At 40.4% G+C, this 25459-nt stretch overlaps 1 protein-coding gene across 4 annotated transcripts in view; it reads right to left on the reverse strand.

Annotated features, from left to right (window-relative positions):
• Positions 1-19211, reverse strand: part of PPP1R21 (protein phosphatase 1 regulatory subunit 21) — a gene marked incomplete at its 5' end in the record, with an annotated part of 60553 nt that extends 41342 nt beyond the window's left edge. For 2 of the 4 annotated variants that reach the window (XM_079721125.1, XM_079721124.1), the window contains 7 exons: positions 1899-1993; positions 2972-3030; positions 3592-3756; positions 4899-5000; positions 7122-7268; positions 10098-10166; positions 19140-19196. In XM_079721125.1, the coding sequence (XP_079577251.1) occupies positions 1899-1993; positions 2972-3030; positions 3592-3756; positions 4899-5000; positions 7122-7268; positions 10098-10166; positions 19140-19196 (694 nt within the window). Of the gene's footprint in view, positions 1-1887; positions 1994-2971; positions 3031-3591; positions 3757-4898; positions 5001-7121; positions 7269-10097; positions 10167-19139 lie in introns of all 4 variants that reach the window. The other 2 variants (XM_079721122.1, XM_079721123.1) reach the window with 2 other exon arrangements.
• Between the last annotated feature and the right edge of the window lie 6248 nt (positions 19212-25459).

A 25459-nucleotide genomic window follows, 5' to 3' on the forward strand; every position in this document is an offset into this window, starting at 1 on the left:
CCAGATCTAGGCTTTTATTCACAAATGTACACACCAGTAGGTAAAGAGATGCACACCGATCTGTTAGAATATTAAGCCACAACAAAGTTACCGTCAACATCTTTCCCATAAACCTGCTCCCCGTCTGCCTCTTTGATTTCTGTCAGCTGCACCACATCTTTCCACCACACTGCCTCCTGTTGTCCCCTTGCCGCCTTGCATCTCCCTGACAACTCGGGCTCCAGCCCCCATCGCAGCACACCAGGACTATCATCACAACAGCATCAGCCCCCTTCTCCCATTCCAGGGTAGTCTGCACTCTGTTGCCAGATGAACTTTGTGAGTGCACAAATTTCACCAAGACATTTCCAAAAGCTTCTGCAACAACCTACTGACTTGCAAATTAAGTCCCCCCGAGTCCTTTGCCCAGAACTTGAGGGTCCAGCCCCACCCTCCCTTTCAGAACTTACCCATCACTGGCCTCCACATCCCACCCACTCTAGCCTCCAGTCATACTTAACTAATTACTGCTGTCAGGCCCTGACAGCACCTTTATCCTACATAACCACAGTCCATGCAATTCCCTGGCTCATTCTCCCTCACCTCTCTGACCAATAAAACCTACTTTTGCATCCTGGCCCAGCTCAAAGCACACTTCTTCCAAAAGGCTTCCCCAAACAACCCCACCAGTAGTAATCATCCTTACTCTGAAACCCCAAGAGGTTCTTCATGGAATAGCTTAGATTATATTTCAGATATTTCTGTACCTTATTTCTCCCCTACTGGACTATAAATTCCTTGAGGGTAGGTAGAGATTTTTGTCTTATACGCCTTTGCATATCCTGTGCTCCCCACCCATTCAGACTTTCAGTAAATAATCTCTAAATATTTCGGAACTAAAAGTAGTACCCTACTTGTGACATGGTAAGAACCTAAAATAGGGTGACAACTAGTACCGGAAAAGAAAGGATAAACCCAAAGAGACTCAGAAGGAAATGATTAGAACCTGATGACTAAGGAATAAGGAGAAAATGAAATGCCAAGGTTTTAAGCCTAGTGGATCAAAGTATGCTGGTGCTATTTACATTAATGTAGAAAGCAGTAACAGGTGTTGTTTTCAGATGAATTTAGGTTTTTGATATAATAATGACATATTCTGATTTCAGTGTTAGAGCAAAGTGCTATTTTTCTTTGGTGTCTTTTCTTCCCTCTTTTTTTAGGCCTTCCCTAAGAAAAATTGAGAAGAAGTCAAAAATTAATTTCAATGATATAATTGTAAAAAAGGAAATGTGTACTAATTTAAATTTAAGTTTCTGCAGCAAAACAATTGTTTTCTTTGTCTTCAAGGTTTAGACTTAATACCTGTCTAAAGGTTACAAATTTGGCATCTGTTATATATGTAAGTTGATTTTTCTTTTTTTAACTTCTTTTTGTTGCTCTTGGCTGTGGAAATTACCAGACCATTCCCAGGATGAGCAGGAAGCAGGGCTTATCCAAGTCAACTCCCTAACTATCTCTGGGGATTGTCCGAAGGGCAGGAGATACCAGGCTAAGAAGATTCACCTCCCACCCATCCCCCTACTCCTCTCCCACCTTGCCACCCACCATGATCAAATTTCTTGTACAAATATTCAGGTACTTTATGTGCAGGTTGGTTTTCACCTTGGGATATGTTAAATACATGCAATTTTAAAATGTGGGCTTTTTCCAAGAAGCCTAGCTTCAGAATACTTATGTGACAAATTAAAATCTCCCTATGAAACATGAAGGCCAAAGCTGATCAAAAGGACAAAAAGAAAGCAACCCTCTGTTAGGCCAATGAGATTTTCTGCCAAATAGATTACAAATTATTTTAATTAGCTGGCTATGATAAAGAGGGTCAGAGTTGCAAATAATGGAAAACTGTACATAATACCTACTTGTATCATTAAAAGGTACTTTTTCATTGATGATTGATAAGGATTCCTCTAATCTACTTGACAAATCTTCGTGAAGATTCTTTAACTGTAACTGACTGAAAGAAAAAATACAAAACCACATTATCAATAGACAGTAGACCATCATTTGCTTGTTACCTCAACAGCTGTATCAGGCTTTCAGAGGATGGTACCTGACATCTGGGATACCCTTGGTAGTAGAGAGTTGTTAAAAAAAAATGAAGATAAGAAAAATACTAAGCCTTGATTCTAAAGCTCCTGAGACTCCTGTTGAATGACTGGAAGTTTCAAAGAATTTATCACAGTCCCAATATCTTATACAATTTTAAGTTTATCTCCCCAAGCTCAAAATAATCTTAGAGCCATTTCAAACTCATAAATTTTCTCTTTACAACACATAAATATTTGTCCAAGTATTATGGTAAACGTTTTTAAAGTATTAAAGCGTTTTTTTTTTTCCCTTGAGCTGAAAATCTGATCATTTTTGGTTTTGATTCAATTAAGAGCATAGATACACCATGCAAGTTCAATGCAACTAAACTGAAAAAATGCACTTGATTGATCCTATTAAAACCTAAAATATGTCATTTATCAAATAAATGTTGGTGCATGCTCTTACTGCCTAGAGATAAGTAATATTTTAAGATGTAAATATCTCCAAATTATCAATAGATCGCATAACCTCATTTTATTTAAAATTATTTAAAATTAAAAGGTTGACACCATGATCATTAGTCAGTTTTCCTGCCTGGGACTCTCAGAAGGTCTTCTCTTTAGAGTAGTCTAAAACAGAAAGGATCCAGTCCTCAGTACTGGAGCCCCAGAATGCCATCTGCCACAGTCCAAAACATCTGCAGGCTGAGGACTAATGCACAGGCCACTCTACAAAGAATTCATAAGGTCCCAGAGATAACAAAACTGAAAAGGACCCTGGAGATGATTTACTCCTGTCTCATTGCCAATGTGAGAAAATTAAGACAGAGGAGCTACTACACCAAAACTCGGGTCTTCTGATTCTCACTTCAGGGTCCCTTGGAATTCACGTTTCCACATACCATTCTTCTGTCCGAAGTCGACATTCCTTGGCCTCCTTTTCTAGAGTCTGAGATTTTACCTGAATTTTAGAAGGAAAAAAAAGCACAGGGAACTCTACTCAATATTCTGTAATAAACCTATATGGGAAAAAAATCTGAAAAAGAATGAATATATGTGTATGTGTAAATCATTTTGCTGTATACCTGAAACTAACACATTGTAAATCAACTACACTCCAATAAAATTGAAAAAAATTAAAAATTAAAAAAAATAAACTATGCCAAACTATATTGTTTGGCTTTCCATTTTGAAATCCTGCAGGTAGAGAAAAAATTTTTCTACTCTCTTTTTTATTTTCTGGTTTTCCCCTATAAATTTTATATAGCTATTTACTTGAAATTGTGTTCAATTTGCTAGAAATGTGGTGTGACAAATATAACTAACCAAAATTATATGCATATTGGTCTGTCAAAAAAAAAAGAGGAGCAGACGTCTCAGGCCACAGATGTGAGCTCGCTGAGGAGACGCTGCAGGCAGCAGTCCTGTCTTGAACAGCTAACTTTTGTTCTATAAAGCAGGTGGATGATTTCCAAAAGCCTGGACTATTTTTTCACATGCTCTCACCAACGGCGGGTCTTACCTCTAGTTTAGCCTTGTCGTTCTGCAGCTTCTCGATGGTTTCCATGTACTTCCGGGTCAGGCCATCGACCACAGCTTGGTGCTGGGCCGCTTCCATCTCCAGAGTGGCCAGCCGACTCCTCAGCTCTGCTTCCACGTGCTTGTGCTGCTCATCGGCTTCAAAAAACTGAAAAGGAAAGATCATGATGTGTTCTCACAACATCCCAATATATACAAATGAAGAGAAAACAACTGCAGCGACTAATCATTGAGCAACTTCCATAAGGTTCCATATGCTCACTGTGCAAAACCACACAGGCATGAGCTCAGTGGAGCCTCATGGCAGGTCAGAGGTGGTGTACTTGTAATCCCTCCTTTACAGATGGGGAAACAGAAGCTTCAAGGGGTGACCTAACTTGTCAAATGTCTCACAGCCACAGACTGACTCCAAAGCCTGTACCTCCTTCCTCCCAGGCTCATGGATTTCTATTTCAAACCATTTCTGGCACACAGAGAACTCAACTGACCAGGGTATAACTTTTCTGTTAGGCTGACTTCTGCAATTAAATAATCAAAAATCAAACAGGTGTTACTCCTGAAGCAGGTAAGGCTCCTTTCCTTAATGAGAAGCCAGTAGTAATTAAGAATTATGAATACTTAACACAAAATTCATGAAGTCAAAAGTTCATTTTGTAAACATTTTCAAAGGCTGAGAATGCATATTTATTTTCCACTGTTTGACTATGCTCACCATTTCACACAAAAAATCAGGAGGCATAGTTGAATACACTACCCTATGACTCTTAAAATATGCTGAATGGTTTGGAGCAGACACTGATTACTCAACATTCCACAAATATTTGAGGGCCTGCCATGAGTGAGGCCCTATCCTGAGGCTGGGCAGACAAAACCGACATGGTCTATACACTAATGAGACCTTACAGACTAACAGGGAAACAGATAAAAACCAACGAAGCTGTCATAAATTAAAAAGCAAACACTACTTATTGATAAGCCCCCATCTAAATGATCCATCCAACCATCTCCTATATAAAATGCAGAGTGCCCAGTATACTTCTTTATTGTTAACTTATGAAGTTATTCTGCTGTCCTCTGAACAAGTGCATACTCAAAGCACACATCCGTATTAAAACATGAATGAGATCTAAGAAATGAATGAATGACAGTGACATATATACCTAAGGACCACAGGAAACATTAAAACACCCACCCATACACAAAACACTCTATCTTGCACTGGTTTTTCCACATTGCATATCATACAACCCATTTTTAAATTCATATGGAAAAACAGAAAGATTTTCTCACTTGTATGTGCAACCGTTCATTCTCTTCTATCTTCTTTTGCAGGTCTTCATCAAAGACACTCTTCTGCTCTTGACTCAACTGAGAAGAAGATTCTCCACTTTTCTGATGGAAAGAATAAGTTATGTCCACATAACTTTCATCCTTTAGAGAAACATCCTAAGGTACACAGATTCTCTATCACCTTAGTAGCTTGTCTCTTCTACGTGTTCACCATTCTCAAACAATCCTGCAAAAGGTATACAGTCCATCATTTAACTTTTCCTATGTGACACAAGTTGGAACTGCAAATATTGCAATGAGCAGGAAAGCTTAACAAAGAGAGAGAAAATAACAGATAAGGCTCACTATTCTTTGCAGATGAATTCAGGAGTAGTTCTGTTGGAAGACAGAGCAGACCCAGAGAGCTAGCAATACAAATATGCTAATAAATATCATTTCAATTATCTTTTGGTTTGGGAAATGACAGTTTTACCAATTCCATGAGTCTGAGTTGTTAAAACTCCTTTAAGAAATTAACAGCATTCACAAAAACACATTTATACAGAAGTTCACATAAATCTCTAATTTAAAAAACATAAGATAAAGCTATTATAAATAAACAGAAGGAAAAAGCTCAAAGATTATGAAAAATACTTGCCTTTTGCCTTTTTACCAATATTAACTTTTTCTACATAAAACAGCACTATTTAAGAGCCAATAATGAACATGTTTTCATGGAATACACACAGAAGTGAGACTATTCAAGGGACAGCCTAACAATGAACTGTTCAGACATCAGTCACCACCCTCCTCTGCCTTTCTTGTGCTTCACTCCTCACTTAAAATGAAGTCATTTACTGATCCAATGTGAACCAGTGATTAGAAAGCCCTTTGAAAATGGAGCAGCTATGTAACAAACAGACAAACAAATAAACATTAAATGCGAACACAAGAGGTATGTGCACACAAGGAACACTGTTGAATGACATATTCTGGGTCCTTAGTGCTTCCAAATGTGGAAAGCTCTTATTAAAATTAATTCAGAAGTAATTATACCCAAATCTCTGCTAAAACAGCCCTGGGAGAGGATCTCACTAACCTGGGGAGCATGTGTGAAATACAGATGGCTATTCCCTCCCCAAGGGTCTTCCAGAATTTCCAGAGCATGTGTATTTTGACAGTTTCCCAAGTGATTCTAATACATATCTGTTTTGCCCTCTCTCTTCCCCATTTATTTGAAAATTACCACTCTAGAGAATTCTTCCACGTAGGGGAAATGCATATGGAAATGTACTAACACATAATTATGTCAACTGCCCATCATATGGCAAATACAGTCCTGGGTACTTTTACATGATCCCATTTAATCCTGACAACAAATCTGAGAGTATCTTCCCCACAACTGAGGTTGCAAGGCTAAAAAATTTGCCTAAAGCCATAGAACTATAAATGGCAGACAAAGAATTCAAGCCTGGGCTCAACTCCAAAGCCAGCGCTCTTCCCTCCACACCATGCTGCTTCAGAGTTACTGCGGGCCTTCTTCCCTCCAACCGTTCTATTATTATTGCCTCAATCCACACATTTGTGGGGTGCTGTTCTACAAACATACAAGACTTTTAAAGACTCAATCACTAGCTCCTGCCCTTAAAAAAGAAGCAACTTCTAAATCACAGAATGATCAAAAGTACTGGATCATCCATCTTAGAGTAATCAGAATCTCACCTCACTACATAAAACCAGAAGGGAAAAAATTATATTTACATCTCAGGACAAGAATACCAAATTGAACTCCTAAGAATAAACACCCGAAGAAAATACATCTGCAACAAACTTACAAGCCTAATGTATGAGTACTTCAACTGCTACTTTCACAGACAGCAGTTACACTTTGACAATGTTTCTCATTCTATCTGCCCTACCTTGGGTTAATGGCAACTCAGTATAACTAAAAAATATCAATAATTTTGACCAATATGAGATACTCCCTTCACTTTTCTCAGTCACTAAACCAACTATGTGCATGTTGGCTCCTAATAAATTCTTGAAAACTCACTTCCATATGAAAATGCCTCTAATACTTGGTATATATTAATAATAAATGTCTGCTTTCTTAACCCAATATCCAGGTGTAATAATGGAACTTTTAGAGTATTTGGAGGTGAGGTCTTCTGTTAAAACCAGGATGGCCTGGAGATGTCTGTACCTAATGACAAGGTCACACTAACTTGCTTTTACTTGACCTACCTTGTTTTTCTTGCCTCGGGGTTCACTTAGAGCCAGTTCATCTTGAAGTAGCTCTACCCTCTTGGCAAGCTGCAGATTTCGGAATGTCAAACTGTCCATTTCCTGCTGCAGTTTTCTCAGTGATTGATCCTTCATTTTCAGTTGTTCCTACAACAAAGTGAAAAGAGACCATTCCTTGTAATTTAGCCTTAACATTTAAAAATAATGAAAACAAAATATCTTTTCTTTCACCAAAATATAATCAAAACCTCTTGCTTTAAGGAATTCAAGTTGTATGTTTATCATTACAGTTCCTATGTTTTTAGCTCTGTTTTGTGACAAAATCATTTTCTGGCCAAACCAAGCGTATTTAAAAATAAAAGTAAAAGAGTATATGTACTGAAGTAACAGTCATCGACTTAGAGTAAAATATCCACAACTACGTGTTGCTATATAATGTTGTTATACTTGTGTCTGGCAGTGAGCAGACACAAAGTCTGAGGCTACAATTTTATAAACTTGAAAGTTTAAAGAGAACCTTAGACTTACTGATGATGCCCTTCAGTAAGCAAGAATGGAAGAAATATATTTGTATTCACTATTTCCTATAAATCCTCCTTGAATTTAAGTCAGTCGAAATGAAGTCTTTTTAATACACTTTAAATTATTCTGATTTGTCAAAGATAAAAATCAATATTATCCTATCACAAGAATAGTTTCGGATGCTTTAAAATGAAAATAGAAACAAAATCTAAACAACACATCTCCTACTGACCATTCTGTACTGTTTATACCATGGTAAGGGTAAGAAAATGGGAAACAAGAGAAATATTTAGTTTCACTCTATTTTTTTTTTAAATATTATTCTGGGGCTTCCCTGGCGGTCCAGTGGTTAAGACTCTGTGCTTCCAATGCAGGGGGCATGGGTTCGATCCCTGGTTCCCCAACTTAAGATCCCCAATTTAAGATCCCACATGCCACGCAGTGTGACCAAAAAAAAAAAAAAAAAAAATTATTCTAACTATATATTCCTTACGACGTTCTGACAACTTTGTGTTCACTGGTAATCAAACACAGATGGCCATATACTACCATATATTGAAAGATCTGTGCTTTTATTACTTTCATTGAAAAACCACTATAAAGCTAAGAGGTCAAGTTTTAATGAATAGGGAATTTAAGGATATTGAAACAGCAACCTAAAAACCAGAGGCTGGTGTCTGCAATCTATTGACATTATCTGCATGTTGAGGGCACAGCTAGAGGGATAGAATATGTTTTCATTAAAGAGAAAACATTTTCCTTTTCTGTTGTTTGTTTAGTAAGTCCTTAATTTTTACTTGAAGTTCAATGGTAAACTTAGGCCCAGCCCATGTCCAAATTACTATATATTTCAAATTATAGAAATTCAAATCAATGAATGCTTACTGTATCTAACAACTCATTGAAGAGACAAACCCAATATAATCAAACGCCTACTCTAACAGAGACATCCTAACATTCCCATTGAGCAAACTGGCAAACTGTCATTCTCACTATAATTTTAATGACCACTGTGATGAATAGTAAAACATAAAGTAATTTCTTTACATCCTTATAATTAGTTAATCACTAGTTGAATAATGTTCCAACTTCATTAGCCAATCATTAATTTCAGAAGACATCCATCCCAACCTCTCTGTAAACCCTAGTTTCTGCAATGAGGACGATAATAGTGGCGTCTGCCCTCACAGAGCTGTTGTGAAAACTGAGATAATGGATGTAATGTGCTAGCGTAATGCCTGACACACAGTGGGTGCTCAATAAATAGAGCCTGTTGTTGCCACCACGGCCACTATCACAGAGTTAATTGAACACAGCCAGCAACAGGAGGGTGTCAAACACCAGAGTGGGCTACTAAGATGAGCTAGGAAATACCTTCCCCAGTAATAGGTTTTAAACATCATGAGGAGAGATAATAATCATTTCTTCAGTGATTTAGGCGAAATAATAACTTGGCTAACATATCCTGACTTTAAAGCTTATTTTTAATCATCTCAGCTTGGGCGCAGAGAGCTTTGGGAGTATGGGTAAGATGCTCTGAACTATCTCAGCCCTGAGTCTGCGGAACAGCACCTGAGGAGGGAGCGTCCTCAAGAGACAGATTTCTCTAGTGGAGGATCCAACACCAGCCAAGTGAAAGGACATATCTCTGGGTCTTGGAGACCTGAGTGGAAAGTCTAAGGATATGTCACTGGTTGGGGCCTACTCCAGAAAGAGAGAAGAGTAAAGGGAATCTTAAGCCCTTTTCTCTAAAGAGGAAGCAAGGGAGAGAGTGAAAGAATGAGGTAGGCAGTATATTTAACTGAAACTTGACCAAGAAGGAATCCATATCCTCGAATTAATTTTTCCAATTAAAAATATCACTAAGCAGGACTTATTATATGCCGACTAAAATGAGGTAGAAACATATTCCTGCAACTCCCACCATATTTCTCCTCTCAGTTAAAGGTGCTGATGGTAAGATGTATCACTCAAACAGTCCTCATTAACACAGGTTATTACTATTAAACAGCTCGACCTCAAAGCAAGATTAATGGACTAAATGATTCACACTTTCAAATCCATTTAGTAGGGGACAACCATCGGCTGAATGCTGGGTATATAAACATGAATATGACACAGCCCCACAGAGTGCTATCAGATGAAGCCAGATAAGAAGCCCCATTAATCCTGATGAATTTAGCTATGAGAGAAGCAAGGTATGAGAGAAATGCCTTACATACAGTCCAACAATACATTTTTGTAATTTCTGGCTAAGGAAGTCAAAGCACATTACATTCATACCTAAGCAAGTAGGAAAGTTAAACACAAAAAAAACTCTATTATCCTCCCCTATTCCTAGTGAGTCACTGTCAGAGTTGGGAATTTAACCCAGAAAACTGAGCTGAATTCCCTGCTGTGAGCTTCACCAAACACTAACCTAACCCTCACAACACAAAATACCCTGTAGCCTACCTTTAAAGCAGCAGAATTCGCTTGTTCATCCACGACACCTTTTTTCAAGACCTGATTCTGAGCCCGAAGCTGAAAACAGAGGAGGTAATAATTAATTTTTAATATAAAGCAATCACTTATAGCAAGGAAACCACTTACCATAACTTTACAGGAATCAGTACACTGAGTAACTATCTGCTCACATATATATGAGAACAAGAATATTGGCCCGGAAGAGAATAGTAGAGATCATCAGTCTGCCATTTTACAAATAAGGACACAAAGGCTGAGCTGCCCAATGACATAAAACTAATCAATGCACAATTGAGACTAAAATCCAGGTCTCTCGACTTCCCGTACATGGTTCTTTCTATGAAACCAATCACCTCCCTAAATAAAAACTAATACAATAGAAAATAGGGCACTGAGTATGTCATTTTCCTTGAAACTCTGACACACCATTCATCTGTAAAATACATACAACTGGACTGATTATGGAATAAGAATTCAACAGAAAATCAAAGTATAGGGCATCAACATACCCAGCAGTACACCGTGCCTAACATTAGTCATGCAAATATCATCACCCGCAATAGCCTCAGGAATGGAGGACTTTTAATCAGGCATCAGTGGAAGCAGTGTACAAAAGTAACTAAGAAGCAAGCTCAATTTAGAAATTGATAATAGCAGCTAGCATTTGAATGCTCGTTACATACCAGGCACTGTCCTAAATACTTTACATACACTACCTCATTAATCCTCACAACCCTATGAAATAGGTGCTATAATTATCGCCATTTTACAGATGAAACCAAGGTACAGAGAAGTTCAGTGGCAATGCTGAGATTCAAACACCAGCAGTTTTGACTCCAGGCATAATGTCATTAGACAATATTGGCTACTATTTTATAAAGCTACATATAAATGAGAAAAGTAGTGGGCTGGAGAGGTGACAGAAGCCTTTGAAGAGATAGGACTTGGGCTTCTTTCACAGTTTTATTCTTTTTAATTGAGGTCTAACTTTATTTAAATAAAATATACAAAACAGAAATTATACAGCTTGATGAATTTCTACTTAGGTATACATCTATATCACCACCACCAGCAGGGTTTTGAAAGATAAACCTTCTGTAGTTATCAGCAAGCACAACACAGAGCATGTGAGTATAAATATACCAGCCCAGTGTAGCTGAAGCAAAAGGGTTACAGACTAATTTTCTGAGGACTCAGTACAGAGACCATGAAAGACCAGGTTCTTCTCTGAGAAACTAAATGAATGGGACAATGTTATCTATGAGCTGAAAAAAAAAATCTACTTCTAGTTCTGCATAGCTCACATCTGTCTCCTGAGAACAGAAATGACCTTTTTCTATGCCAGAAGAGTAGGAATATTTGAATATTTATGAATTATCTATGATTGTTTTTGTGTGACAATGACAGAGATGAGTAGATGCAACAGAAACCATATGGCCCCAAGCCTAAAATATTTGCTATCAGGCTCTTCACACTCTGCTCTAGAAGTTCAGAAGAGAGAAATAAATACCACTTTAATGTTGACTTCCATTGTGTAGTATTTTATCTTTTAAGCAATATCAACATATTCTTGGATAATGTGCTACCTAGGTAAGAAAATTCAATACATACTTTCAAATCCATATAGCCAAAGGACAGCGATACTACTTCAGTCTTTAGGTTTCATTTCATACCCCTGTTCTAACTTTGCTCTCTGATCTTCTTCGTGTGGTATTTAGAAGGTCCTAATGACTGCCTCAAGGACTAGGGATGAAGCTTGAAACGTGCTGAACTGACAATTTTCTGTAGGACCAGAACTACATCAGTTTTCAAACAAACAAAAAAACCCTCACCTTTAATTTTTAAGGCACACGGGTAAGCTACATAAAGCAAACTGAACAGCCTACTCTGTCATAAAAGCAAAATTAAAATTTTCAAATTACTGCTGTTTGGAACTTAATCTGATTAGAATGAAAAATGATTTCGATTTTCCTTTGCAAAATATTGTTTGCTAAATTGGTAACAATTCAAACACAGTTTCAATGGAAACATTCAAGAGAAAATGCAGCTTTTAGAAATACTTATCGAAAATCCCTTTCTATTATTTGGTAGGTAGAAAAGGAGAAGCTTGGCCTACTGCACTGCCTTGTTACCTGCACTTGGCATTTGGCATCTTCCTGCATTTCAGCATCACTACTGCCACATCTCTGCATTACTGACCAACATCTTGTCAAATGCGGATACTACTGTGACCAGTCTGGTCTTTTAGAATCTTATCTTTCTCCTCACCAGCATTCACCACAGTGGGAGGCAAAGGCAGTGTTTGTTTCAGAAACAGTTACCGATGGTCACTAATGCCTCTAGGAGACTAGTGTGGAGACTCCAGTGGATGTGGATGTAACTGAGAAACAACTGCCCTGAAGTCTCCACTAGGACAGAAAAATTCTCCAGAAGGTGACATAGCCTATTTCCAGCAGCTGTGCCACGCACTTTTGTTCCATCCAGTAGAGAAATGGTCCTCTGAATCCCAGCTCAGAAACCCTCTTAGTCCTTTTCAAACCTCATTTTTCATTGTGTTGTAATCTTTTTTTTTAAATACATGTTTATTGGAGTATAATTGCTTTATAACATTTATTAGTTTCTGCTTTACAACAAAGTGAATCAGCTATATGTATACATATATTCCCCATATCCCCCCCCGCTCTGGAGCCTCCCTCCCACCCTCCCTATCCCACCCCTCTGGGGGACATAAAGCACCAAGCTGATCTCCCTGTGCTATGCCGCAGCTTACCACTAGCTATTTTACATTTGGTAGTGTATATATGTCAGTGTGTTTTCAGAGTAAAGGTAAAGCTAATCAAAAGATTACAACACACTATCACTATAGTGTGTCGTAATCTTTTGATTAGCTTTACCTTTACTCTGAAAACACAGCCTTTTCTCATTTTGACCAACCAAACCCCAACTGTTCTTCTAGAGCCTACTTCCTACTCTGGTCCTACTTCTTCCATAAATTTTCTCTAACCATTCTCTATAGTGCCCCTATGGTCCACAGTGACCTTGCCCTCAGTTCCCTGGGCACTTGCTAGTAACAAGACATCTCTTATTTAAACTGTTCGGTTTTTACTTTTTAAAGCAGTACATTTTATGTTTACTAATTTATGTATGATTTCTATACTCAAGTCCCATCTGCCAATTAAACTGTCCTTCACAATAGAGACTACAGTATACTTCCTTGTATCTCCTGCGTACAATGAAAGATCAATGCTATGGATAGAGAAGGCACTCAATAAAATTTTAGTTAATTAATCAAATTAAGTGCTGTAAATAAAAGGTGTTTAAATGCAACACATTAAACAACTATAAGAGATAGCTAGAATCTTCTGTGTTAGAATCACTCTTACATAACTGTTTCCATACAATGGACATTCTGACATTTATACAGGTTTTATGACCCTATAAAACAAATCTTTACATGTATAGCTTTTCTCCATTACAAAGTAATGTATGCAACAGATAACCTGATGCCCATCTCTAAGCCTCACCAAAACCCTGATTTCAGCACACTTGAGTCATCTGCAAACCACAGCTTCAGTATCTCTGGCCTGGATGATCCTTAAAAACACTCCCAGTTCTAACATTTTAGGTATTCTACAGTGCTGGGAGTACCACTTAGTCTTTCTCTCTGCCTACTAACTTGCTCCTCGCCATGGAAAAGGATAAAGTAACTGTGAAGGCTACATACTATGTACTAATGGCTGGGGTCATTTTGTCACTGAGTTGGGAAGAAAACCTTTTTTCAGAGCTGCCCTCAAACGAGACCCTTTCTCTAGCTCCTGCTCCCATGCAAGGAAATTCATTAGGACGAAACCCCCACTCCCAATTCTGTAATCTAGCTGCCTCACCAGGGACTGGTTGGAAATTCAGCTGAATTGAAGTGAGTAGGACACCCCTTGTCTTCCTAAAGCGTTGCTATTCAAAGTACGGTCTGCGGACAGCTGCAGCAGCATCACCTAGGAGCAGAATCTCAGGACCCACCACAGACCTACTGAGAAAGGATCTGCAGTTTAACAAGGTCTTCAGGTGAGTCACATAGACACTTACGTTTGTGATGATCTAGGGGCTAAGCCAGCACAGCTCAACAGGGTAGCCATATCCACATGTGCCTATTTAAACTTAAATTATGTAAATAAAATCCAAAATTCATTTCCTCAGCTCAGCTAGCCACATCTCAATTACTCAATAGCCCCACATGCTAGTGGTCACCCTACTGGACAGCAAATATGCAGAACATTCTCATTCTCCTGAAAGTTCCACTGGATAGCACTGAACACAGACCGGTTTCCAATCCATCTTTAGTAGTGAACCCTACACATTAGGGGAGAAAAAAGCTGATACTCCATTTTAATCCAATCCAGCCCCAGAGTCTATTTCTCTTACAAGAGAGGGCGATCAATCAGGGTCAGCCAAGCCCTGCTATCTGGAAAGCAAACACACCAAATCAAGACTGATCCTTTGCCAAAATGAGCATCTCTAAGAGTATAAGTCTAAAAAGTTTCAAAAGGCAATCTCCTTTGTAACTAAAAGAAGCATCAATTGCAAAGTCAACTGTTAGAGAAATAATGGATGTTTACCTTTCCCATTGGCTTTTTTTTTTTTTTTTTTTTTGCCAGCATCATGTTGTTTTGTTTTGATTACTGTAGTTTTTTTTTTTTTTTTTTTTTACTATTTATTTATTTACTTGGCTGTGCCAGGTCTTAGTTGTGGCACATGGGATCTTCATTGCTGCGTGTGGGATCTTCCTTGTGGCACTCGGGATCTTTAGTTGCAGGATGTGGGATCTAGTTCCCTGACCAGGGATTGAACCCGGGCCGCCTGCATTGGGAGCGTGAAGTCTTACTCACTGGACCACCAGGGAAGTCCCCCCATTGGCTTTTATTGCCTTGAAAAGAGCTTTAAAAAGATTATCTGGGGCCTCCCTGGTGGCGCAGTGGTTGAGAGTCCGCCTGCCGATGCAGGGGATGCGGGTTCGTGCCCCGGTCTGGGAGGATCCCATGTGCCGCGGAGCGGCTGGGCCCGTGAGCCATGGCTGCTGAGCCTGCGCGTCCGGAGCCTGTGCTCCGCAGCGGGAGAGGCCACAACAGTGAGAGGCCCGCGTACCACAAAAAAAAAAAAAAAATAAAAAAAAAAAAAATAAAAAATAAAAAAAAAAAAGATTATCTGAGCAATAGCTACTATACTGACACCATTTCCTGAGCAATGGTTCTGGTATGCACCCAAATGACTGGAGAGGTTTGTTACAACACAGACTGCTGGGTCTGACCACCAGTTTCAGATTCAGTAAGTCCTGGGTAGACCCAAGAATTTGTATTTCTAACCCATTCCCAGCCACTGATGATGCTGATCCAGGGTCTACACTTTGAGAACCCAGAGTAACACAAACACTGGAAAGATCATAACTTCAAACTTGCCTACACATTAATATGGTGCCAGGCAAGAGTGCAGAAGCCCATTCAGAGAAAGCAGGCTGAAATCAAATGAGCCAGGACTGCATGCTCAGCCTCATCTCCAGAATAAGATATACCAGAGCATCAGAAGCAGAGCAGGCCGTGGAAGAAACACCAAGTAAGAAATGGTCTTTGAAAACTGAGGGCTTGATTAACTTTCCCTCACGTCTCAAAGGGGCAGCCTCCGTCTATTACCTATTAACTTCATAAATCTCTGAAAACCAGCTTCTACATACCATTCCCCTCCCCCAAACTCTGTTAAACCAGAAATGTTTAAAGCCTCCAGTGATCGCCTAATTGCCCAAACCAGAGGGTCTTAATCTCCACTTTTACTGACCTTTCCATAACACTGTTTTAGCAACCTGTCCACCTCAGAAATTCTCACCTGCTTCGGCCTCCATGGTTCATCTTTTATCTAATGAAACTCTCAGTCTCTTTAATGGGAGCTCCTCATACTGCTTTTTTCCTTCTCAGGGGGAAAAAAGATGATGACAGAAGTTACAAAGGAAGAAATGGGCCCCTTCCCGGAACACAGGCCAAGATCTGCATTAAATAAGCATGAGAAGATTCTGCAAATGTCCTTGGTTTAGGGATCACGCTTGCTGCTCTCTTGATTTGTAGGCCTCCTTCTACATATTAAAAGGAAATCTTTTTTCTTTGTATCCTAAATAAGGAAAAAGATGTAACTGGATTTCAACATCAGCCCACAATTTCTGCACCAGGGAAGCGATCAAAAAGGTAGAATACCCACTTCCATAGGCACAGGGCTGAAGGTATCGATAGCATAGATCTTATCTAGAAATTGCTTGGCACTAGAACTGACAGGGAGTGAAAAGCACATGAAATCTTTTGACCAATCAGTGTTCTCACATTCTGGCATTTCCATCACATTGCAATTAAAAGGATGAAAAATGGTCTGGCCCAATATGGGAGATAACCTGAAGTCTGGCAGACCTCCTATAGTCTCCTTAGCATTTCCTCCTACTGTCACATCCTTCCCACAGGTGTTCCCCAAAGAATTTACCTAAAGTGATTAACTCTCAAAGTTCAACTATTGTCTTTATGGGAACTATTGTCTTTATGGGAATTATTACAAAAGCTTTGGCCTTTGTCCTGACTTTCAGCCAGTCCCTCTCCACTAGAAATTTTCAGCAATTACCCCAACATCATCTCAAGCTACTACGGGAATAAGATAGCTTCAATGTACCTTCCAACCATAAATACTATGATTGCACCTAAACTTCGCTCCAAACTGGCTCACCTTCCTGCCCACCTTCCTCTGCCAGTGGCAGTGGTGTTCCCTCAGAGCAGTCCCTGGGAAACCTTCAGGGTCAACTCTCAGTCTTCCCTCACTCATCACGTCCCACAGAATGAATGAGACACAAGGATGACTGCCTTGACACCTTTATATCCTTCATAAGTTTGCTGCTATGTGCAAAGCAGGCACACAAAAAAGAGGTAAACTAAACCATATTTTTTAACCATAATTCCTAAATCTAAGCCCCCCTCTCCATCTCAACAGTCACAAAACTTTATTTAATCCTACGTTACACTCCCCAAAATTATTCAAAGAGCCTATAGTCTGGTCTTCTTTTCACCAATCTTTCCCCATTTCAGTCCATCCTCCACACAGCTACCAGTTTTCTTTCTAAAAGCAATGTCACTCTCCTGTTCGAAAACCTTTAACGTCTCTCCGTTACTCAAAGCTCAAACTTTTTATTTGACATCCACAACCCTTCATGATCGGGTCCAAATTATCCCTCCAACCATATTTCACCACTCTCTGTCGTGTATCTGAACGAATGTGCCTTGATGTCAGCAAACAGAGACTGTCTCCTTTGCCTGGAGCACTACCATCCATCCCTTCCTCCCTATTCCCTACTCCCCAATCTAAGTAACTTCTACCCTTACCCGCCATTTCTTCTGTGCTCCCACTGAGCTAACACTTGTCATCTTGTATCATAATTATGTACAACAGTTGAACATTCTATTAAAGGGTTCTCCTTAAGGTGGAACTCTGCCTCACTCAACAGGGCCCGGCAGATTGTTCACAGGTGGCACTAATTGTCTGCTGAACAAAAGAGCTTACAAATCCAAAATAAGAAAATCTTTCAAAGTTTTTATTACTTTTGGGAGGCTATACAATTATTTCAGCAATGCAGTCACTGTGCAAAATATTTCTGGAACTCTTCTGCCATTTGGAATTGCCTTGTGAGCTTGTTTACTCTCCAGAAGAGAAAATCAGCCCCCTTCTTACTTTATACTCATGAAACATTTTCACCCCAAAATAGTAGAGCCAAGTTTGAGTACTGTCATCCTCCACCCACCACACTTCATCACACGGATTTGTTCCAGATAAGTTCTGGCCCTTTCAAATAAAAAAATATTCCTTCAAAGGATAAAAACTTGCCATCACTAACATCATGCCACAGGCCCTTAAGGCAAATTCAAATGGAAACACAAGAAGTTTTGCCAATGGTAGCACCCATGGAATAAGTGTAGCATCCCAAAAGGCTCCCATTTGATGGCCAAAAGACTTAAGTGTGTATGTTTAGGCACAGGTTTTATCTTTCAAAGAATATTTCATTTTGCCCGGGTGCATATTTGTTACATGAAATTAAAAAATGTGTCTCAGTTTCTCCAAATTGTAAAAAGGGGACCAAGTCTTCCAGTTGCTCCCATGAATGCCAAGATCATTGAAAACGAAGTTTAATGACTAATGAATCAATTTCCCAAAATGTAAGATTCTGCTTTCAGTACTTCATTAGAATATTCTTGAGGCAGAACCACCCTACCCATTAAAGCAGCACCACCCTTCTCCGAGAAAAGGGTTCCATCGTTTAAAATACTGATGCCATAAATACAACGAAGGGACAGGTCCCTACTTTGCTTAATTCAACATGTATTGAGCACCTGCTGGGTGCTCTTCCCCAGTCCAGGTGATCCAAGAAAAAGAGAGATAAAAGGACACAGCCCTAGCACTCAAGCTTTCAAAATCATTTTCAGACAACATCTTGCCAAAGCACTGAACCCATTTATAACCACCCATCTCTGGTGAAGCAGTTTACACGCATGACTCTATTTACACTCCTGACTTGACTGGGGGCATTTAAATCTCTTTATCCTCATATCATCCCTGTGGGAAAGGAGAAAGCTTGATCCTTCCCATCGCTGGGCTGGGAAAATTGAGGAAGCAGCCGTGGAGGGATGGTCCTCACCTTTCCCCGTCCCCTCCCGACCAGCACCAGAGGCGGAAGCCAGGATTTCTGACATCCCAGCCCAAGCCCGCTAGTTCAGTGAGAAGGAAGACTCAAACTCCTGCTCCTTCCCGCAGAAACGCACACGCACCCAGACACCGCCCGGCCCCATCTCCTGAGAGCTGCAGGTGGAGGCACGGTAATGGTGGACAGAAGAGGCGGAGGAGAGAGAAGAGGCGCGCTCACGTTCCCCCCTCCCCCGGCCCCCTGTGTCCCGACAAGTCGCTGCCAAGGCAACCCGAGGCCGCAGGGCCGGGGACCCCCTACTCCCCGCATACGACGGGTACCTTCGAATACTCCTGAGCCAGCTTCTGGTACTTCCCCTGCAACTCTGCCGAGGCCATGGCCTCCCCCGCCCCGTCCAGGCCAGGATGCCCAGGCCGCTCAGCCCCGCCCCCTCGCCCCCAACCCCAGACACGCTGCCTGGTACGGTTCCGCCAGAGCCTGCCCTCTCTGCCACCACCGCCGCACCTCCTCCTCCACTTCCGGGTTCGCCCGGTGAGAGGAAGGCGGAGTGGGGCCGGGGGCGGAGCGACCACCGGGGGCGGGGCAACGTCTTGACATCACGGCCCCCACCCTTCCGCGCCCGAGCACGTGCGCGCGCAGGCTCCCCGGCGCTCCTGGGCTCTGCCTCTGGGACTGGGGGGCGCCATCTTGACGCATGGTCCAAGATGGCGACCTAGAACAGGGAAGGAGAGAATGAAAAGGGGAAGAGAATGATGAGAGCCCACAGAATGGGCGGGGGACGGTGGAGAGGGGCGGTGGTTGTGAAGAACCGAGGACCGGAAGAAGAAACATTCTAAGCGCATCAAGAATTCTGGCCGGACACACCGCCCTCCCCCGCTGGTTCCCATGGCAACCGTCTGGCGTTTGATGGTTACGTCTTTCAGAAGGTGCACTGAAAGACCTCTATATTCCGCTACCTCGTTTTCCGGATATGGTAGCCCCGGACATGCCCTGCATTGTAAACTCTAAGACCTACCCCAAATTTATAACGCTCGCTGCTGCCACCCTCCCCTGCTCCAGACCAGACAAACCTCCATTGTCTTATATTTTGACACTGAGATGTCTTTGTGTCCATTCTCTACCCACTCCATTCGCCCACCCCTGCCACCATACGAGAACTACATCAGAGCCTCTCCTCAGTGGACTGGGAAACAAACCTTTAGGAAATTTCAGGGAATGACCCCTGCCGCGCACGCAGAGAGAGTGGACGTTAAGGACAAATAACTGGACGATTGAAGCAAAAAATAGTCTGCCTGAAACATTTTATGCCGCTTCATTCATTAAATATGTTTTGAGGACGTATTATATTTTAGCTATTCTAAGCATGGCATTTATTGCAACATTGAAATGTTCATAGAGGAATGAATAAATAAATTCAGAATATATGTTTGCCATAAATTACAACACAGCAGTTTAAAACTCATAACCTAGATCTGTATATATCTGCATATATCTGTATATATCAACATGACAAAACACTGTTAAATGTAAAAAGCAAATTGCAGTATACTACAGCATGAAAAGATACATTTAAAAATATGAAGCAACATTTGTACTGCTCATGGACACATGAACAGGTACTAAAAATAGAGAAACAAGAACTGGAAGGATACACATCAAATTCTGGGTTGTGATTGCCTCTAGTGAGAAAAAAGAAAGGGGAATGAAAAAGAACAAAGGAGCATAAACTTCATTTTCATGTAATTTTTTTCAAATGTGACAGGATGTTAACATTTATTATCCAGGTAATATGTACAGGGATGTTAGTTATTTTGGCATTTTAGAATGCTTGAAATTTTCCATGATTAAAAAAACTGCTATCCTGGTTTCTTGTTCAACTATGAGTAAGCCTGGGATTTTATAGTGAAAGCCTGAGCCCATATGCACTTTTCAGCCATTATAATGTGTAAAAGGATTACAGACTTTTAAAAATGTTAATTATATTTTTCAATTTGCTAATAGCCAAGTCCTGCTGTCCAGCAAACTTGCAGAATTTTAAAAAAATTATTATTATTAGTTATCCATGGCACCACCAAGCGGCAGAATTAAATATTGTAAGTGTATTTCTGTGGTTTGTAAGGTAATGGAATTTTCAATTATTTAAAAATAAAGAGGGCTTCCCTGGTGGCGCAGTGGTTGAGAGTCCGCCTGCCGGTGCAGGGGACACGGGTTCGTGCCCTGGTCCGGGAGGATCCCACATGCCGCGGAGCGGCTGGGCCCGTGAGCCATGGCCGCTGAGCCTGCGCGTCCGGGGCCTGTGCTCCACAACGGGAGAGGCCACAACAGTGAGAGGCCCACTTACAGCAAAATAAATAAATAAATAAATAAATAAAATAAAATAAAATAAAATGCCATTTCAGAACTAACATTCCAAAGAAAGAATGTGCAACTTTGGCTATAGAGCCTGTGTAAGTTTATTTTACTGAACTGAGAAATTTATGTTTCCACTGCTTAATCTGGTGGTTCTGTCAGATGCATTGTTTCCAGATCTCAACTAATAAATCTGAATACATTAAAGTTAGGAATCTATAGACTGAGAACCTTGTGGAACTTCCTATGGTTGTACAGATAATGACCAGGTATGACATTGCGTTACTTAGATGTTATTGTCAGTCTCTGAGTCAACATCATTTCCTGGTGCGGTAGAGTCATATGTTCTCTATTTTGCATACAACTGAAAGTCAAGAACTTTCAAGCTTCGAAGCTCTGTCCTTTGAAATCATACATTCTACTTCATTATAACCTGCTATGTGCAGCAGCTATTACAGTGACATTGGGAGACCAGCTAGCCCCACCAATACCTCCCCATACAGTCATTAAGATAACTAAGTAAAGATTTTCTCTGGCCTGGTTTCACATCCCCATGGCCAGTCACCACACTTGATTATCGAGATAATGGACAACGAAGAGTGCTTATATGGGTGGATATAAGGAAAAGATTAAGAAGGCAACTTATAGGGCTTTTATTATGACATATTGTCTTTGTTATTTTTTTTTAATCCAGTGGGAAAATATATGTCACTCTACAATGAAATTAAAAGAAGGTAGGGAAGGAATAAAAGAAAGAAAAGAACTTCCCTCTGCATGAGTTTTTCCTGAGCAGTTAGCTCCAAAGTTTACATTTTTGTAACGAGTACTCAGTGAGACAAAATCTGAAGACTTGCAACTTTAAGGAGCTCTACAAAAAATGGGAATTCTGGGCTTGAAATTTTGTAACTTTTTCCTTTGGCCATGCCCTAATGCTTTGCCTATCTCAGTCATAGCAAGACAGAAGAATCACAGAATAAGCCCAGAGCCCTGACATACCTTGTCCAAAATCACATGAAAGACACTGGCAAAAGCAAAACTAGAACCCAGATCCTTCACCTCCACTGCAGGCTGTATTTTCTCTGTTAGGTTTAGTGCCCACATGTGGTAAACCCTTTACTATTTAGTTTAAACAATAAGGTGAATGAGTCCTAGATTAGGGGTAAGGATGCCAAAGGGTATGTTATGTTCCTTGGTATTTATTTGGACTTGTACCTTCATGAAATAGATACCTTTAGAGCTGTTTAAAGGGAAGGGAGTGGGGCTGGTCTAAGTATCCAGGGGTGTCTCTCATAACCCAAGGGAAAGGTCCAGGAGGTGGGTGGGGTGCAGGTGAGAAGCAGAAACATTTTACTGCTCACACCTCATTTCTGACCCCTGCTCTCCTCTGTGTTTTCACTTCATAGTTGTTTTTTCCCTTCTGGTTTTCTCTGCTGCCCAGTCTTACAGGAGGAAATGGTCACATCCAACATACAGATTTATATACATTAATCTATTAGATTTTTTTAAGTTTATAACTGTATTCTACATGTATTTATGTAGCCTTGCATTTTGAGAAAGAAGACTGTTATTCACTATTTTCTTCCCAAGCCAATCCATTAACAGGACTCAAATCTGTCCACTTTTTTCCACCTCCATTGCTACCATCTCTTGTCTGGATGCCTCAAAAAGCCTCCCACTGGCCTTGCAGCTTCCATTCTTGCCCAACTGCAATCTTTCCTCCACAGAGCACCCAGTGTGATCCTCTGAAGTGTAACACTTATTAATTAAAATCTTCTAGGACCCACAGAGCACTTAGAACAAAGTCCATATTCCTTACCATGTTAATAAGCCTTTACATAGTCTGGTCCCTGTGACCTCCCTGCTTCATGTTCCAAAAAGGCGATAGCAAAGCCTCAAGTCTTCTTAAGGTCTAGGCTCTAGAATTTGTACATCACTGCTGCCATATTGTACTAATCAAAGCAAATCACGCAGCCAGACCAGATTGATGGGAGTGGAGAAATACACAATGTCTCTTGATAGAAGGGGCACGAAGATCAATTGTAAAGGGTATGAACACAGAGAACTCTGATTCACTGGGGTACATTACTAGAACAATCTACCACCCTTCACCTCCTACACTACCCTTCTTTCTGTTCCTGTCTTCAGAAACTTTGTACCTGTTTTTCTCCAGTGGCGCTCCAGAATTTCTCTGCAGGAGGAATTTAGGAGGATAGATCTAGTTGGAAGAGGGAACTGAGTAGGAGACATTTAGAGCTGAGTTTGGATAGTGAACTCACTGAACTTATTTAAGATGGTTCGAGGGAGCTAAACCCCAGACACCACCAGCCTTTCCTTGGTGCTGCTGCTCATTATACTTGGCCTGGCCTTTCCTGGATCTGGGTATGATTGCATCCTCATCATTCAGGTCTTAGCCCACCCATCGCCACTTGAGAGACATTCCCCAAGCATCTGCTTAAATACTTCCCTTTCCCATCTCTCTGTGCTCTATTGTTTTATTTTCACCATAAAACTTATTGCCACTTGAAATCACCTAAGGCAAATCAGCAGCTTTTGTGAAACCCTCCATGTATCTCATCTTCTAGGACTCTAAGCAACTTCTCCAGAAGGGCACTGGGGGCCCTGTCTGTGCAGAGCTACCTGCAGACCTAACATTCAAGGTTAGACAGAAAAATAGCCTCTCAAAGATATCCACGTTCTAGTCTCTGGCACCTATGTTCAGGTACATACAATTAAGGTTGCACATGGAATTAAGGTTGCTAATCAGCTTTCCAAAGAGAGAACCAAAGAGATGGCAGCATGAAAAGGAATCAGCCCAACGTTGCTGGCTTTGAGGATAGAGAAAGGAGGCCACAAGCCAAGGAAGGCAGGTGGCCTCTAGAAGCTGGCGAGAGAAAGAAAAAGAATTCTCCCCTAGAACCTCCAAAAGGAACACAGCCCTGCCAAGAGACTTATTTTAACTCAGTGAGACCCCTTTCTGACCTCTAACCTCCAAAACTGTAAGATGACAAATGTGCATTATTTTAAACCCCTAAGTTTGGAGTAATTTGCTACACCAGTAACAGGAAAGTAAATAACCCCTATAGTTGAGGTAACTCATAGTGCTACACCCAGCTCCTTTCTTCTACTGTGACCTGAGGTCATTGATCATCCATGGCTCAGAGTCATCCCAGCCATATTATTCCCAGTCCCCAGCCACATAGTGTATATTACCATGGCTACACTGCAATATTGTGACAGGTAAAACAGTGGTTCATGGGAGCAGGTTCATACTGGCTTGAGAGAGCCAATTGTTAAATTTTCAGGAGTTGTGCAAGTTAGTTATTACACGCAGCCATCATTAAGGATTAAATTATATGAAAGTTAGATAAGTTATATTACAAAGATAAATATTCAAAACTCATCACTTCCTTATTTTACTATATTTACTATATTTAACTCTTATCTAAGCTCTTGAAATTACTTTTATTGTATCTATACAATACTATACAGTGGTGTGCTATGCATATCTTTGCAACTCTGCATTCAGTGACATCATGTTGGTAGCTTGAAACTGGCCATCATGGGAGGATTTACACCATGGAAATAGGCAAATGTTACAAATATGGGCTCCCTCCACCCCAGAGCCAGTTACACATTTGCCACCTGTGTATAGGACATTTGATACCTGACTTTGGAGTGTTACCTGCAACTTCAGGGTGCTCTTTGTATTTTCCACAATGAAGGCCATGAACATCTGTGAGAGGCAAAACCCAGGAACTACTGAGGCAAAATTCATCTGCTAGGCCCCTGAGATCTCACAGAGTCTGGGTCTAATTCATCTTTATTTTTCTAATGCAGTGAGTGCTCAAGAAATGACAACTGAATAGAGAGAGGAATCCATAGTTTCTTCAAGGTGAAAAGTGACACCTAACTTGAACAAGGCCCTTTCGAACACAGAATGACTAGCACTCTTATTTTCTCTATAATTAATGAGTTATCATTATTAGGTAATTAATTTAAATCAATAGGAAATGTTTCATAAATGTTAGTAGCTGCTATCATTACAGTTATTACTTTTAGCCCACAATTTATCCAAGTCCATTAACATATCAATGTTCTTCTATATTAGGTATCTTTTTTCTTAAAACCAGGTGAGCAAATTCTTATATTTACCTTTTGAATAATACTTGATTATGAGAGCTTTTCTTGTCTTAGCCTTTTAAAAAGTTTCTAACAATCAGAGCTGGGAAAACTGGACAGCTACATGTAAAATAAAATTAGAACATTCTCTCATTTACTAAATACAAAAGTA

This window comes from Hyperoodon ampullatus (assembly GCF_949752795.1).
Source record: "Hyperoodon ampullatus genome assembly, chromosome: 15".
Taxonomy (NCBI): domain Eukaryota; kingdom Metazoa; phylum Chordata; class Mammalia; order Artiodactyla; family Ziphiidae; genus Hyperoodon; species Hyperoodon ampullatus.